This window comes from Natrix helvetica (genome assembly GCF_964273705.1).
Source record: "Natrix helvetica genome assembly, chromosome: 1".
NCBI lineage: Eukaryota > Metazoa > Chordata > Lepidosauria > Squamata > Natricidae > Natrix > Natrix helvetica.
Window position 1 is genome coordinate 179101592 of NC_138548.1, and position 14774 is coordinate 179116365.

The 14774-nt window shown below is 38.2% G+C and overlaps 1 protein-coding gene across 8 annotated transcripts in view; it reads right to left on the reverse strand.

The window, feature by feature from the left end:
• Positions 1-14774, reverse strand: part of ANKRD44 (ankyrin repeat domain 44) — a 151848-nt gene that overhangs the window by 63631 nt on the left and 73443 nt on the right. For all 8 annotated transcript variants that reach the window (XM_081936488.1, XM_081936490.1, XM_081936486.1 and 5 more), the window contains exons 3-4: positions 10764-10842; positions 3850-3920 (exon numbers count right to left, since the gene is read on the reverse strand). In XM_081936488.1, the coding sequence (XP_081792614.1) occupies positions 3850-3920; positions 10764-10842 (150 nt within the window). The remainder of the gene's footprint in view (positions 1-3849; positions 3921-10763; positions 10843-14774) is intronic.

Below are 14774 nucleotides of genomic sequence, written 5' to 3' on the forward strand. Positions count from 1 at the left end.
TGAATACTTTTAACTGTTCAACTATATTTGAGACAGATTAGAAACCATCTAAACACGTTCAGTAGAAACGAATAGGTTTAGCAGGTAAAACAAGTCCAATACCTTCTATGTCAAGCTCATAGCTTTTCTTTTAAAATTGATGTTAAATTATGCCATTAATATGAACCAAGGAGTGGCAATTTCTATCCAGCTTCCTTTCTTTTCAAGGATTTGTAGCTTATTAGAAATCCCCTTCAGTGGACTTTTACCAGAAGCCAACAGCTGGGAAACTCCAATACTGTAGCAGCCAAAGAGTACTCAGATTTAGAAACACATTCTAAGAATTCATCCCCTTAGGCTTGGCAAGGACCCAGGTTGTTGCAAAAGCAATTCCACCAATCTTTGGAGAAAAGCCAAGCTGGCAACTTTTGAAAAAGAAGATTTTCTCAACAGCCAATTCATTGGCATGGATTGTGTAGACCCAACTTTGGAAAATGAAAACACCCTGCAAAATGGCAGCTTAGAATGGGAGCATATTATAAATAAAAATTTAGCTGCTCCTGGTTATTTCTCTCACTTATAAAGTCTTAAGTGAGTAAAAGGAAAGAAGGGATAGGATATTAAGTATAAAAAATACCATACAGAGCTATTTAAAAAAATAACTCCAGACAGGATAAGATAGAATTGACTTGCAAAGAGTAGACGTAAGGAAACTTGCTGAACAGGTTTTGCTGGATTGGACATTATTTTCAATGTTTTGATAAGAAATGATTGAAGGGGGGAAGAATGTGCACAATCAAACCTTCAGGACACTATTTTCTGGCACACTGCTGTCTCCCTTTAATATAGTCCTGATCTAAGCAGGTATCCTAATCTCTTGGGAACATTCCATTAAAGGTAAAGTTATGCCATGTTTTATTGGCTCATCACATCACATAACTTTTCCTGTTACATGAAAGTGCGAAATTTTCTGCAAGGATGTTGGAAGGTAGTAAATGACCTATTCCTGATTATTTTTAAAATGAAATCGCTTTTAGCAAAAGTGTTCTTTTTCCAAAGAGAGTCTGTCTTTAGAAGACTGCTAGCTACAGTGAAGAACATTATAAATGATTAATTATATTTATAGTCAAAATCATTAGGGATTTTAAATGTATCAATCAGCATGTTAAAAATAAGTTTTGCTCTGAGCCCAAGGTTCACAAAGTGCTCAATTAACAAAGGCAGAGATGTCATTTCTTCTGCTTCTGAAACAGTGGAATATGGACATTTTGCCACATTCCCTCTGTCCCTGTGGTGGTTGCCCTGTTCAGTGGAATTAATGTCTCCTTGCATGGTAGATCACCTTTCTGAGATCTTAAGCACAGAACTCAATAAAGTGGTGATGGTAGTAGCTGGCTCATTCCCAGAGACCCTAGAACGGTGATGACGAATCTATGGCACACGTGGTCAAAATGGCACGTGGAGCCATGTCCCCTGGCACGCATGGCATCGCCTGTTCCTCTTCTGGGTTTCTTGAGCGCATGCACGCATGACAATCAGCTGGCTTTTGTGCATGCGGCACTGGGGGAAACTGGAAGAGCTGGTCTTCCTTTTTCCTGCATGAGGATGCACACTGGCCTGCTGATCGTCTTGCGAGCGTGCGAAGAAGACTAGCTGGAACTTGGTGCCGAAAAGGTTCACCATCATTGCCCTAGAAGCAACAGCAGTGGTGGAGAGATGGCAGGCAGTTGTAGTTGTTTCATCTGTGAAAGAAGAATAGGAAAAGAGGGGGGGGGGAGGCCTCCTGCAGTGCTATGGCAAGAGCACTGTTGAAGAGCTTACTGGAACTTGAAAGAGGATGCTTACCAATGGGATTGTAATGGTTGCTTCAAGGGTCAGAAACCAGTAGAAGAGATTTCAGTACTCTACACTGGTTCTATTCCATTTTGAGACCAGCATGAGAGCAAACTAGACAGAAGCTAATTCCTAGAGACTCCAAAATTTTATTTCCTGTATATTTCCTCAATCAATGTCTATGCCTCCATCAGAGAGAGATAGTTACAGAAACAACTGTTTTTCCGAGATCTCAAGAGAATCCAAGCAATATTGCTGAAGTTTCAGCATTCTCTCTAAATCCAGAATCTGATAGCACTTTACTGGTTAACAAGTTTTATTAAAAACAAACAAACATAAGCTGTTGTGAACTGTAGCTCACTCCATCAGATGCCTTTTTCATCTGATAAAGTGCGTTATCACATGTGGAAATTGAGGCCTTTTAATAAAACATGGTTGGAAAAGATGCTACCATTGATTAAAACAAACACAAAGCATTCTCTATAGTCTCTCTTACTTTACCAAATGCATGGTTTGGATCCATTTCCCTTTTTTACAGCACAACTTGTGCACTCCTAATACAACTCAGGAAATAAATAGTAAGCAAGGGTCGCTCAAGGTACTTTGGTTCATGTTTTCTTTCCTTGCACCAAAATAGAGATTAATAAATTGTGAATCATTTCCTAATTTCAATTGAAGTAGTCCTGGCGATCTTATTTCAATACTGGTAACAAGACAGTACTGGTCAGCAACCTGACAATATCAAGCCAGTTTGCAAAGTACATAGTTCTGTGTTAAGAAATAAATAGTTGAGGGTGCTCTTAGGGAGAATCTCTCTCTTTCTGCCATTGACTGCAATGTAGGTAACCATGCCGTCTAAAATAGGGTTGGGTTGAACTGATTAAGTTAATGTGCTTTGTAATCACATTGCCAAACATTTTTCTTAGACCTGTTACTTTTTAAGTGGTATTTATTTGCAACTTATCCACTAGCCTTTGCCCCTGTGTACAAAGAAAGTAAAGGGAGGATAATGGAAGTTCTCTTCTCGCAACTCTCTTCTCGCAAACAACCAGTTGTTTTGGCAAAGTGAAGGCTGGGATCCAGTACAATTACTGGATTCATAATTATGGAAGAAAGAAAATCTCAGCTTCTGTTTCTTGAAGACATTTATGCTCTTCAAGCCTCTGGAAACTTTAAAACTTTCAAATAGATTTCAATTAGTTTCCTTGCTGGCAACAACGGAACTTGGTGAATGTTTATTACTGTGTTCAGCCCTGTCCAGAAGCAAAATTCTGGATCAGCATGCGATATCAACTTTTAATTCTATTTCTCTTCTCAAGTAAGTGTTTGTGTTTTCTATATGTATGCTTCCTATTAGTGACTATGGAGTTATATTTCATGGCATAAATCTATTAAGTAAACCAGATATATGCATCTAAACCACACAAGCTTTGCATGCTAGCCTTTTTTAGGTTAAACTCAGCATTTATTCATCTGTGTCATAGACAAAAATGATCACCACATCAAAGAATACAATGCAATCATTACCAGGGCTACAAAGAGTTCTGGGAAAACGGAAAATGTTTCCATTTAGTCACCGAATGGTTAATGTAAAGAAGCTTGTGCTGTAACTTAATTTATTTATAAACCCTTTGGAAATCTCAAGCTGACAGGAAGAAAGAATGTTTATTGGGGCCTTACAGATACAAGTGAACTGCATCTTCCTGGCACATGAATAAGTTGACAATACAGGACACAACAGACATAGTGGTGAATGTTACACTACATAACCTCCAATGCAGCATATACCCTCTTCGTCCTTTCCTTCCCCCCCCCCCACCTACCCCCAATATGCCTGCTTCACAGCTTTGATTCCCTGATCCAGCTGACTACTAAGTAAACACATTATTCAAGACACCTAACTTAGAATTACATAGACAATTATATTGAATCGTTCCTTTATGGATATGTGTACAAGGGATGGAGTAACAGTAGTGCATTTTTTAAAGTTGAAACTTCTGAAGCACATATTGCTGAAGCATTGGCTGTATTACTCACTTCACTCCTTGAAGCAACAGCTCGGTGGAGAGGAGTCAGCCACATGTTGTCCTTGGCATTGACACGGGCTCCTGCAAAATCAAATGGACATCTCTTAAATACCACATCACCCAAAAGTGAGGTTTGTTAAACAGAACAGCATGCAATACAGAATGTGTTCCAGACCATGCTGTCCAATTTTTGACGTTTGTTTCAAGATGGCTGATAACAAAGGCAGTGACCTTGCTGACTCCCAAAATAATCCTGGAGCAGGAAAGAGAACTCACCGTCTCACAGTTTCTAACCTGATGCTTTAACCAGTTACTAAAAAATCATGAAAGGTATCAACAGTTTGCTTGTAAGGCCAGGCAGTTCTATTACTTGCATTGTTGATATTGATGCTGCTCATACACATCCTATTCTGTGGCTATCCATACTTATACAAAAATTTAGTTCATGTGCCCTGGCCAACTGCTCTCCAAATCTATACCTGGGGCAAATGAGAAAGCGGAGAAGCAGGGGAAGGTCCAGAATTCATAGCTTCACTGAGACAGTATTTTATTACTTTATTGGATTCATTGTCTAAAACCTAAAATAAGCTGGACATTCATTCGTTCGTTCGTTCGTTCATTCATTCATTCATTCATTCATTCAATTGCTATAACCACCCATCTCAGCTAAATGACTTTTTCTTATTCAATAATAGAATCCCCATTCTATTATTTTTAAACAAAAAACAGTCCTTATCAATACTACTTATTTTCTTCATTCCAACCCAAATCCCTTTCATTCTGTGAATAGGCTGTTTTTCCAATGTTGTGTTTTCTATTTCTAGTGTCCTATTGTTGTTTAATACGATTTAAACAGAAGATGGAAGACATTTTTTGTCATCAATAGGCCCAATAGTTTATGTAGTTTGGATACAATACCTTTAAAAAAGAAAAGAAAAAGAAGAGAATTCACATTTTGACTGTTTGCTGGATTACAATCTCTAAAAAAATAATGTGTACATTTTCCTGGGAAATGAAACACATTTCTAAACACACCACAGAAGTATAGTAGGTGCCTTGTTAATCAGATCTCGGTTCCACATCCTCTGCCTTCGCAAATTTGCAAGGTGTTGTTTATTTAATGCAGAGAAGTTATCTGCACGTTCAATTTCATTGATGTATTTAAATGTATTTAAAAAGCAACTATTCAGAATGTCCGATTAAGAATGGAGCCTTTCCCACTGCTGCAAAAGAGCCATTCAAATTAGTTACCTTTTATTTTAAAATTATGTGACCCTGACCTTATACTGCCTTGTTGGCTCAAAGAACATGGCTCTGTTACATAAAATTCCTCTGGACCACTATTAGGCAACATATTTTAGGTTACAACTTCCATAAGTCTCAACCAGCAGCTCTCAGAGATCTGCTTCTGCACCTCATACTCAGAGACAAGACAGTATTGGTTGACAGGAGAGCATGAATCCATAAGTCAAGTGCTCCTTCCTGATTATCTGGCTGATATTCTGTATTTGATGGCACAATATTAAATTGGGGGAGTAGGGACCATGCTAATCAGAGCACTTGTAACTCTTTGGAACCTCGGGGTAGAACTGTCACTGTGCAACTCACCCTTTAACAAATCTAACACAGTCCTAACCAATATTAAGCATCCTGCAGATGTGCTCAGACATTCATTTTAGTAGCTTCAAAGAGCCAAGCTTCTCTTTGAAGTTTGCTGTGCTGCTGAACACCGCCTTTGGCCCACAGCTAGCAAGAATCAAGCAACCTAATCTGCTCTGAATTGTGTAGCTAATAATCATATCATAACATGGTTCTTTATTAAATTTAAAGCTGTGCTGACGGGGTGATTTCAACAGGGGCACAGCAAACACGGAGGGGAGGTTTATGCTGCTATGAGACCGTGGCCCTTGATGGTATAAAAATTTAATCACATACATAAATAAATTAACATGGGGTGGGTGGGTGTCTCCTTCGTACCAAAACTAATTGTATGCAAGCAAGAGCTATTTTTGTCAGGGTGGCAGAAAGGGGAGAAGGGCCCTTCTCTCTTTGCAGTATGCTGCTGATAGATATCTGTCTCTCCCAAATGGTTTTCAATTTTCAAAATTAGAGAAATGGCTGCTAGCCTTAGAGAGCAGGCAACTTTTTGTGGGGGCTTTTTGATGCTGAATAATTCAGGTTATCGAACCATAAATCCCTGATGTGAAAACATGGGTCCTGTGATTCGGTTGTATATAAATTCAAGCAGGATTTCCAAAATCCTTTTATCCCCCGCCTCAGAATCTCAGTCTGACAGCTTCAACCTACATAAACAGTCACGCTGGCTACAGTTTCACCGTGCTGTTTTGAGACATCTGGCTGCTGGTCTTCTGCATTAACTCTGAATAATTTCTGTTTAATGGTAACCCAGAGGCCCATTCCTGATATGTCTCAATGCAAAGGACGTATGCTTTATTCATTACATGTTATGTTTATTTGTACTGCTGGTGCACCAGTTCATGTGCCACAAGACTAACTACGAACATATTTCACCAAATGTCTCTCCTGAGTCTTGAGGGAAATGCAACGGGCCAATTCTTTTTGCAGGGTCTAGCTTCCCCACCAAGACTGCTACAGGTTATAAATCCTTCTTGTGTTACTTTAAATATAAAAAATGAACCGAAAAGATTTGAGGAGTTTTGCTGTCTACTGTTTATGCTGATCAGTATTCAACCCATCCATTCTTTATGAAGCATCATCCAAAATGTAGACTTATTTTTAGCAAACGGAAATGCATTAGTTTGATAGAGAGAGGCACTACAGCGAAATAATGTATGAGTCATAACCTTGTATTACTCAAAAGGGGTACAAGCAGTGATGTCCTTGATAAATAATGGCACTTCAGAGTTTCGCAGGAAGAAAGCAGCCAGAAAACACACACAAACACAGAAAGGCAGTATTGACTAAACCTCAAAAACATGGTTGGGTGGTCCTGCCAGGTCAAAAAGGAAAGGTGTATTTATTTATTGATATACATATGTATTAATCAGTTACTTTATTTATTTCATTCGTATGCCACCTATTTCCTTTGAGGATAACTTAAATTACTACTTTAGAAGGAAGAGTTCTCTAAAATAGATTTTTGAACATAGTATCCTAATGTTTGCACCAATGTGTTCACCAATAGTGAAGCACAAAACAAAGCTAGAAAACATATTTCAAGCATCCTAATGGGTTCATATTTATTATCTCCATAATCCTTATACCCTATTTGGGGAGGAAGGTCAATTTTATCAATTCGGTAAAGAAGCATCAGGGAGGAAAGCTGAGAATAAAAGAAAAAACTGGAATATGGCTTCCTCCCCAGGTGGCCCTTGACTTATGACCTTAAGAGCCATGGTGCTAGAATGCTATATTGCGGGCTAATTCTGCTGACTGCCAGCACTTCACTCCTCATCGGCTCAAGGTTGTCTCAGCCTTCTATCCTTCCAAGGTGGATAAAATGAGCACCCAGATTGATGAGGGCAATATGCTGACTCTGTAAACTGCTTAGAGAGGGCTGTATAGCACTGTGAAGCAGTGTATAAGTCTAAGTGTTATTGCTATTGCTATTTAACTGTGGTTTGAATTTATGATGGTGTGGAAAAAAATGACTTATGTCCCACCCTCAAAGCTGTTCCTTATAATCATGTTTTGTGACTTTTCCTACAAGCATAGCGGAAGCAAGATTTGTTTAACAACAGCATCATTCACTTAACAACTGTATGATTTGCTTAATAATTGGATGATTCACTTAACAATCACAGTAAAAACATCGTAAAATCAGGTCTGGTCATGTAGTTAACAATCACATCACTTAGCAATCAAAATTACTGTTACATTTGTAGTTGCTAAGTCAAGGACTGACTGTAATAACTATGAAGTTAGAAGCAATTTCCTGCAGATATTATTGCCCCATACTCTTATTCTCCTTCTTTTCCAATTGGAATGATTTCTGGGGGGGGGGGGGGAGAGGATGTGTAGGCGGGGAAATGTGCAAGGATGCTTTATGCTGAGTTCTAACTATCACTTCATCTAGCCCTGCTTTTTCTACTTTGGAGGTGGTAGCTCTACACATGGCACAAAAGTAGAAAATTGGTGAAACCACATATCTTCAATTATTTTGCCTGAACCACAAGAACTGATAAAGTGGACATGCTCCAGGTCTCTTCTGTTAAACACTATGATCTGATGGGACCCAGGAAATGTGCCTACTCTGTTATGGGACACCGTTACTCCCAAGATCTGGATGGCCTTACTCTTGTTCGCCTTCTTTAAACTTTAAACACTTGGCTGCTCCACCAAGCCTTAAATTAAAGTGTTAAGTAAGCCTTGGTCCTATTATTTTTATGCCGGGAAGTTCTTGAGTTAGACCTCAATGTCTTTGTACTTGGTTTATTATTATTAGTAGTAGTAGTAGGATTAATGTTTTAAACTGTTGTAAGCCTAGACTCATATGTTTAGATATATAGGTATCTTTCACATAAATCAAATCAATGCACAGATTGGGATATTTCTGATCTACCAACATAAGACCTTCAAAGTAGTCCAGACAGGAAACCAGAACCCTGAGTCTTATACCTACTTTTCTTGGAAGATTACAGAAACAGAATCTTGAAAATCTGAAAGCACCTCTTCCCTACCTTACTTTCACTCTTCCCCAAACTAGGGAAGGTCCCTTCTGAGATACTTTCTCTGCCCATATTTATTCTGTAGACGGAGGTATCACTTGTCAGACAGTTGCATTGGCTGCAGCTCGCCTTTCGGTCTTCTAAGGTACGATCACAATTTATTTAATCCACTCCCAAGCATCTTTTTCATAGTTAATGTTAAGGAGTGAACATGCAACCAGTGAACCTGAGTTTTATACTTTTCTGACAGTGTAAGAAATAGTCTAGACTGTGATATAACATTCACAGCTTCAACATTCATAGCAATAGCATTTAGATTTATATACAGCTTTATGGTGCTTTAAAGCTCTCTCTAAGTGGCTTACAGAGTCAGCATATTGCCCCCAACATGGGTCCTCATTTTACCCACCTCAAAAGGATGGAAGGCTGAGTCAACCTTGATCTGAACTGCCAAATTGCAGGCAGCCAGCAGGCAGCAGAAGAAGCCTGTAGTTATGCATTCTAATCACTGCACCACCGTGGTGCATGCTATCCAATTTCCAATGACTCTGAGAGATTCACAAAAAAATAACATTAAAAGGAATAAAGCAATGTAAAAATAAGCAAAAACAAGAAATAAAAGGCAGCAGATTAGACAGGAGCAAAATCAAACCCGCACAATCTAAATAGGGGTTCCAGAAAAGCATGAGCAAAAGGCCGAGCCTTGAAGGGTGGGGACCATCCAGTTCTCGGGGGAACTTAGTTCCAGATGGCAGGTGCTGTGTCAGATGGCATGGTTTAAACAAAAGTACCCAGAGCATGCCAAATATGCCAGTTCAAATCAGCCGGGCAGATACTATGGAAGACAAAGTAACCAGGCCCACGTAGGGCTTCATAGATAACCAGCACATTCAATCACACCTGGTTGGAAATAAACTTGCTATCAACACAACTTGTGAAGCAGAAGTGTTACATGGGCATACCAAGGAATGCCAATGATGTTGCATTTGGATCAGATGAAGCTTTTGAGTGATCTTCAAGGGAAGCCCCATGTGGTACTAATTTTAAGAAAATGCTCCAGAAAAAATTATGTTTGCTGCACTCCTTCCAATGTCTCTCTTCTCAGTCTCCCCACCATTGCCACTACCACCACCACTTCCAGTCTTTATTCCAGAAGCTCTACAGTTACTTCTAGCCCTTTCAGGGCAGTTGTCTGAATTAAAATGCCCACTTAGATCTAATACTTTAAAGAAACATTTTCTTGTATTATTAAAAACCTTGTGTTTCCTATTTCTTGTTTTCTTGTTTTAATAACAAGCCTGTTTTGATTACAAACCAGAAGCACTCAGATTAGTGTAGTGGAAACAAATGGTTGTCTTCTTTTTAACGTGATAATGGAACATTCCTTATTTTTTAGACATAGGTAGTTACGAAATTCTGGACTTCTAGAAAGGATTTAGAATTAGTGATATTTGGACGGAGATAGAATCATTTATTAAGCGTTAAATGCCATCAGAAATATTTGGCTGGCACATATTACTGGGATAAAGCAAGAATTGTCTCAAAGACTAGTCTTGTACCAAGTGATTGCAACCTTGTGCCCACTAAATGTGCTGGCAACAACTCCATAAACCCCACCTAAGGGAGCCACAATAGTTCAGAGTAGTGTAATCAGTAGTCTAAACTCCAGAGTACACATTATTGCAAAAAGCTGCTTTAAGAACCACAGAATTTTTCAAGGCATTCCAGCACCAGAGAACATAGCCAACTTTTCAAAGTGCTTAAATAAAATAAGCTTTCCACTGAGTCCTTCATTGCAATATACAGTATGCAGTCTTTATATTGGCATTACTGTTCATTTTTTAAAGTTATTTGGCTAACATTCTGACATTAACAAGTAATCAGCTACAAAAATCATTTTGAGCCAAAGCGGTGTTTGAGAGAAGCTTAACATTTAACAGTGCCAAGTTGCTACAGACTGAACACTGGAAAAAGTAGTATTTGGAATGCTTTCAGCAAAAAAAGTAAAGGTGTGTAGTTACAAACCCAGACCTATATTGCAGGCTTTCTTATGCTGGTGGCCCTCACATATTCAACGAGTAAATCCCAGCTGGCATGGAAATTGAAATTCAATATATATGGAGGGTACAAGCTGGGAGAGCAGATGTAGCAATTGATGTATTACATATATTAAACCTCTTAGTTTGCATTACCAAATGAGGCATTTCATTCTGTAGCATTTATGAGCATGTCAATCATTTTGCATTCAGAATTATCAAACAGAAAAGATACATACCGGACAAGATAAGGAGCTCAATAATCTCTGCATCTCCCAAGAAAGCAGCAACATGAAGCGGGGTGCGCTTCTCCGTGTCCTAAAAGAAAAAAGAAAAGAATGGTTTAAAAAGGCCATTGCAGATCTTGTGCCATATATACTAGGAGGCTAAGACCATAATTTTGAAGTGGTGTAGAACTTTTTCTTTTAAGAGAGAGGGGGTGTCTTTGAGACAGTACTGACTCCTGGCAACTATCTGGTTTAGCCGCTGAAGTTTTCTTGGTAAGGTTTTTTAGAAATGATTTCCTAGAAGATACAGAACCCAGACAAGACACTATTAAATGGGAAAGGGGGGAAAGAGGGAGAAAACAGAAAAGAAAGTACTAAATGTACAAGTATACATTCAAGAGTGAGATATAAAGGGGGGAAATGTAGTTAGGATAGATTAGCGAAGGAAAGGGAATAAGAAATAGTACTAAACTATATTTGGGTTTACGGAAATACCATCACAAGAAAACATAAATTGAGATTTGAAAGAGACACCTATAACAATGGAAAAAGAAAGGAAGAGAGGATGAGAAGAAGAGGAGGGAGGGAAGGAAGAGGTAAGGAGAGGAGGGTGAAAGGGACAGAAAGAGAAGGAGAGAGGGTAGGAAGGGGAAGAAAAAGAGTAGGAGTAGGGGAGAGGTAAAGGAAGAAGGAAGGGAAAAGAGAGAAGGAAGGAAGGAAGTAGAAAAGGGAGGGAGGGAGAAAAGGAAAGGAAAATAAGGTGGTGTTAAAACAGGCGGATGGGATAGTAAATAAAGCAACCCAAACTGTATATTATAACATTTTAAATGGAATAACAGATGTATAAGAATGACAAATGTAAAGAAGAAGAATAACTATGTGAATGTATACCTATAATTCTATGTAAGAGAATTAAAAAAAAACTTTTCAAAATAAATAAATAAATGATTTCCTAGGTTGAGAATGGCCTGAAGTCACCTGCCCAAAGTTTAGCCTGATGCCTTAATACACCAAACTGACTCTTTCTGTAGGCTTAAGTCAGTGTAAAAGAATGGTTAGATCTTATTTACTCTTGAAAATCAATGCAGAATACAGAATGACAGGTGGAGACTTTCTTTCTATGTAAAGTTTTTTTATTTTTTTCATTTTCATAACATATAACCACATGTATACTATTACATAGCCAACATCGTATTGTATTATTAAATGTTTACATCAATTCATCTTACCATCAACTCCCAAAAACTATTATTGGCTCTTCTGCTCTCCATACACCATATTTGTACCTTATCCATCACTTTCTTCTCTCTCTCTCCCCCTCCTCCTTACCTCCTTTCTTCCCTCTGTCACACTTTTCTTCTCTACTTCCCCTTCCTCTCTCCTTTTCCTCTCTCCCCTTTCCACTCCTCCTTCCTCGCCTCCTCTTCCCCCTGCCCTCTCTGCTATCCCTCTCTTATTCCTTTATCTCTCTCTACTTCAAACTCTTCATCTCATTTACTTGGTGTATTTCAGCTTCTGAGCGAGCTCCATTTTATTTTGATGGTATTTATAATTCCTTTTCAATATGCATATTTAATTTTAACATATATCTTCCTCCTCTTTTTTTAAGAGAGAACAAAAAAGTATACATATATAGTCATTGTGCTTTTAAACCACTACCACCACCTGCCTAATTTTTGGGCGAGATTAGACCTGGTTACAATTCCCAGCTATTCTCATCATTATATTTATATAATTATACATCCTTACACACACACCCCGCTTTATGATTCTGTCTTTAAATCTCAATAGTTTCCCATTGTAAGTATGTTTCATGTTCCCTCTCCATTTTTCCATATCTTGGTTTAGATTACCCTTAATTGTCTATAAATAGCAATCCTTACGGTTCAATGTTCATTACAATTCCCTTAATCTACTATATAGCATAACAAGTGGTACACATCTCACTTTGTTCATCATCTTAAAAGTTCTATATATGTCCATGTTTCATATATTTTAACCCATGCTTAATTGTCCTTCTATTCTCATATTCAATCAATTAGCAATTCAGTTTAATTATCATGTATAAAAGTAAACCACAAACTTCTGCTTTACAATCTCCCCATATCAGTTTCATATTTGTACATATTCCATATGTTTTAACCTTTATTTAATTATCTTTCCATTATCATATTCAATCAGTTAGCAACTCCATTTTATTGTCATGTTTAGGAATAAACCCCTTATCTTAACTTTATATTTTTCCATATAACAATTTCTAGTTCTCTGATTTTTTCCTAGTAAGTATTTTGTCTCACTTCTCTATTCCTACCTTCTCCCTTTTCTTTGTTTTGACACGTCCACCCTCTTCAATTTTCCCCAAGCCACCGTCAAAAAGATCTTTTATATTTACCTTTGTTGGGGCGTAACCTCCTACTTCAATTTTCCTTATGCCACTGTCAATCTCCAAAACATCTTTTGTCTGCTTGTTATTCCCTTTTGTTGGGACACATCCCCCCCCTTTACATTTTTCCCTATACCACTGGCAAGCCCAATGGAGTTTTTTGTCTGCTTTTTATTTCCCACCATTTCTACCCCTTCATTGTCTCTCCTCCCTTCTTCCTTCCCTTCTTCTTTAAATACCTGCTTCTCTGAATCAGAATTCTATTTAGGCTTGATTTTAATGATTTATGTATATTTTTTAAAATTTCACGTAGTTCTTCAAATTCCCACCTTTCCATAATGTCCAATCCCAAAGTTACAGTTAGTTATACAGTTCTTATTTCAGAGTTCTGGTCCACCTTAAATTTATCTACTTCATCTGCTGTGGGGAACAGCGACGAGAGCCATCTTGGTCTTTTGTTCTTCTTTAATGTCCAGTTCCAAAATTGCAGTTAGTTATAGAAATCTTATTTTGAAGTTCTGGTCCACCTTAAATTTAGTTAATTCAACTACTGTGAAAGTGGAAGAAAAGCTGGAGCCATCTTGCAGACAAAAGAGAAAAAAAAGACTTCGTATTTCCCAGTTCTTGATTTATTTAATTTTTTTTCCTTGCTATTTTCCACCTCTGTTTGTTATAATTGCTCAAAATATATTAATTGGAACAAACTTGCATACAGCCAAACGTGGGTATGTTTCTCTTTCCTCCTGCTTTTCCAAGTTCTGATTTATGGCAGTTGGTTAATTAAAATTTTCCACACAGGCAAGATTAGGTTATCAGTTGTCAATGAGGAGATTGTTAGTCCTTTTTTCTTGATCTTTTTCCCTTGTTGCATTCCACCTCTCATTAATTAGAGTTGCTTAAAATATGTTGGTTAAAAGACACTCGGACGAAGCAAATCTTCACGTGCCAAGACTCCTTTAAAACACAATCCTTTCAAGTCCAAAACCGAATGTAAAGTTAGTGTTTGAGTGTGTTTGTCACTTCTGTGCTTTCTCCCTTTCTGTCCGAATTGTTTCAAACTAATAGCTTTTTTTTGGGGGGGGGGTAGTGTTTCAACCCTCCATTTTCCTTTTCATTCTTTCTTTCTTTTGCAAAAATCCTGATCTGTCCATCAATATTATTTGTGCTCTCAAGATTCTTTGCCTTTTCCAAATTTTGATTTATGACTGTGGGTTAGATAAAATAAAAAATTTTTTTTTACCGGTTTTTCATCTCATCCTCACACTCCTGTTCAGTTGCTTTAGCTGGAAGTCAGCTTCTTGTGCAGCCGTGTTGCCATGCTGCCGCCCCTACTCTGATTCAGAGGGCAAATCTCTGACCTGCGAGGGACGTTGCCTGCCCCAGGATCTGATGAGACGCTGCCCCTTCTTCGCCCCTCCCCCCTCCAGGGGGATTTTGATCTAAAAAGATCTTCGAATTGGTTTGTCAGAAAGGGTTCATGTGATACTCCACAGAGCTCACATCCCCCATGTTTGTCTAGCTGGAGAACTTCTGGTCGAGTCCAGGTGGAGACTTCTGTATCAGACTTTTTGTTGCTCTAGCTGCCCTTACCTCTCTTAGCAGTTGTACCAATTTATTTATTTATTTATTTTATTTTACTG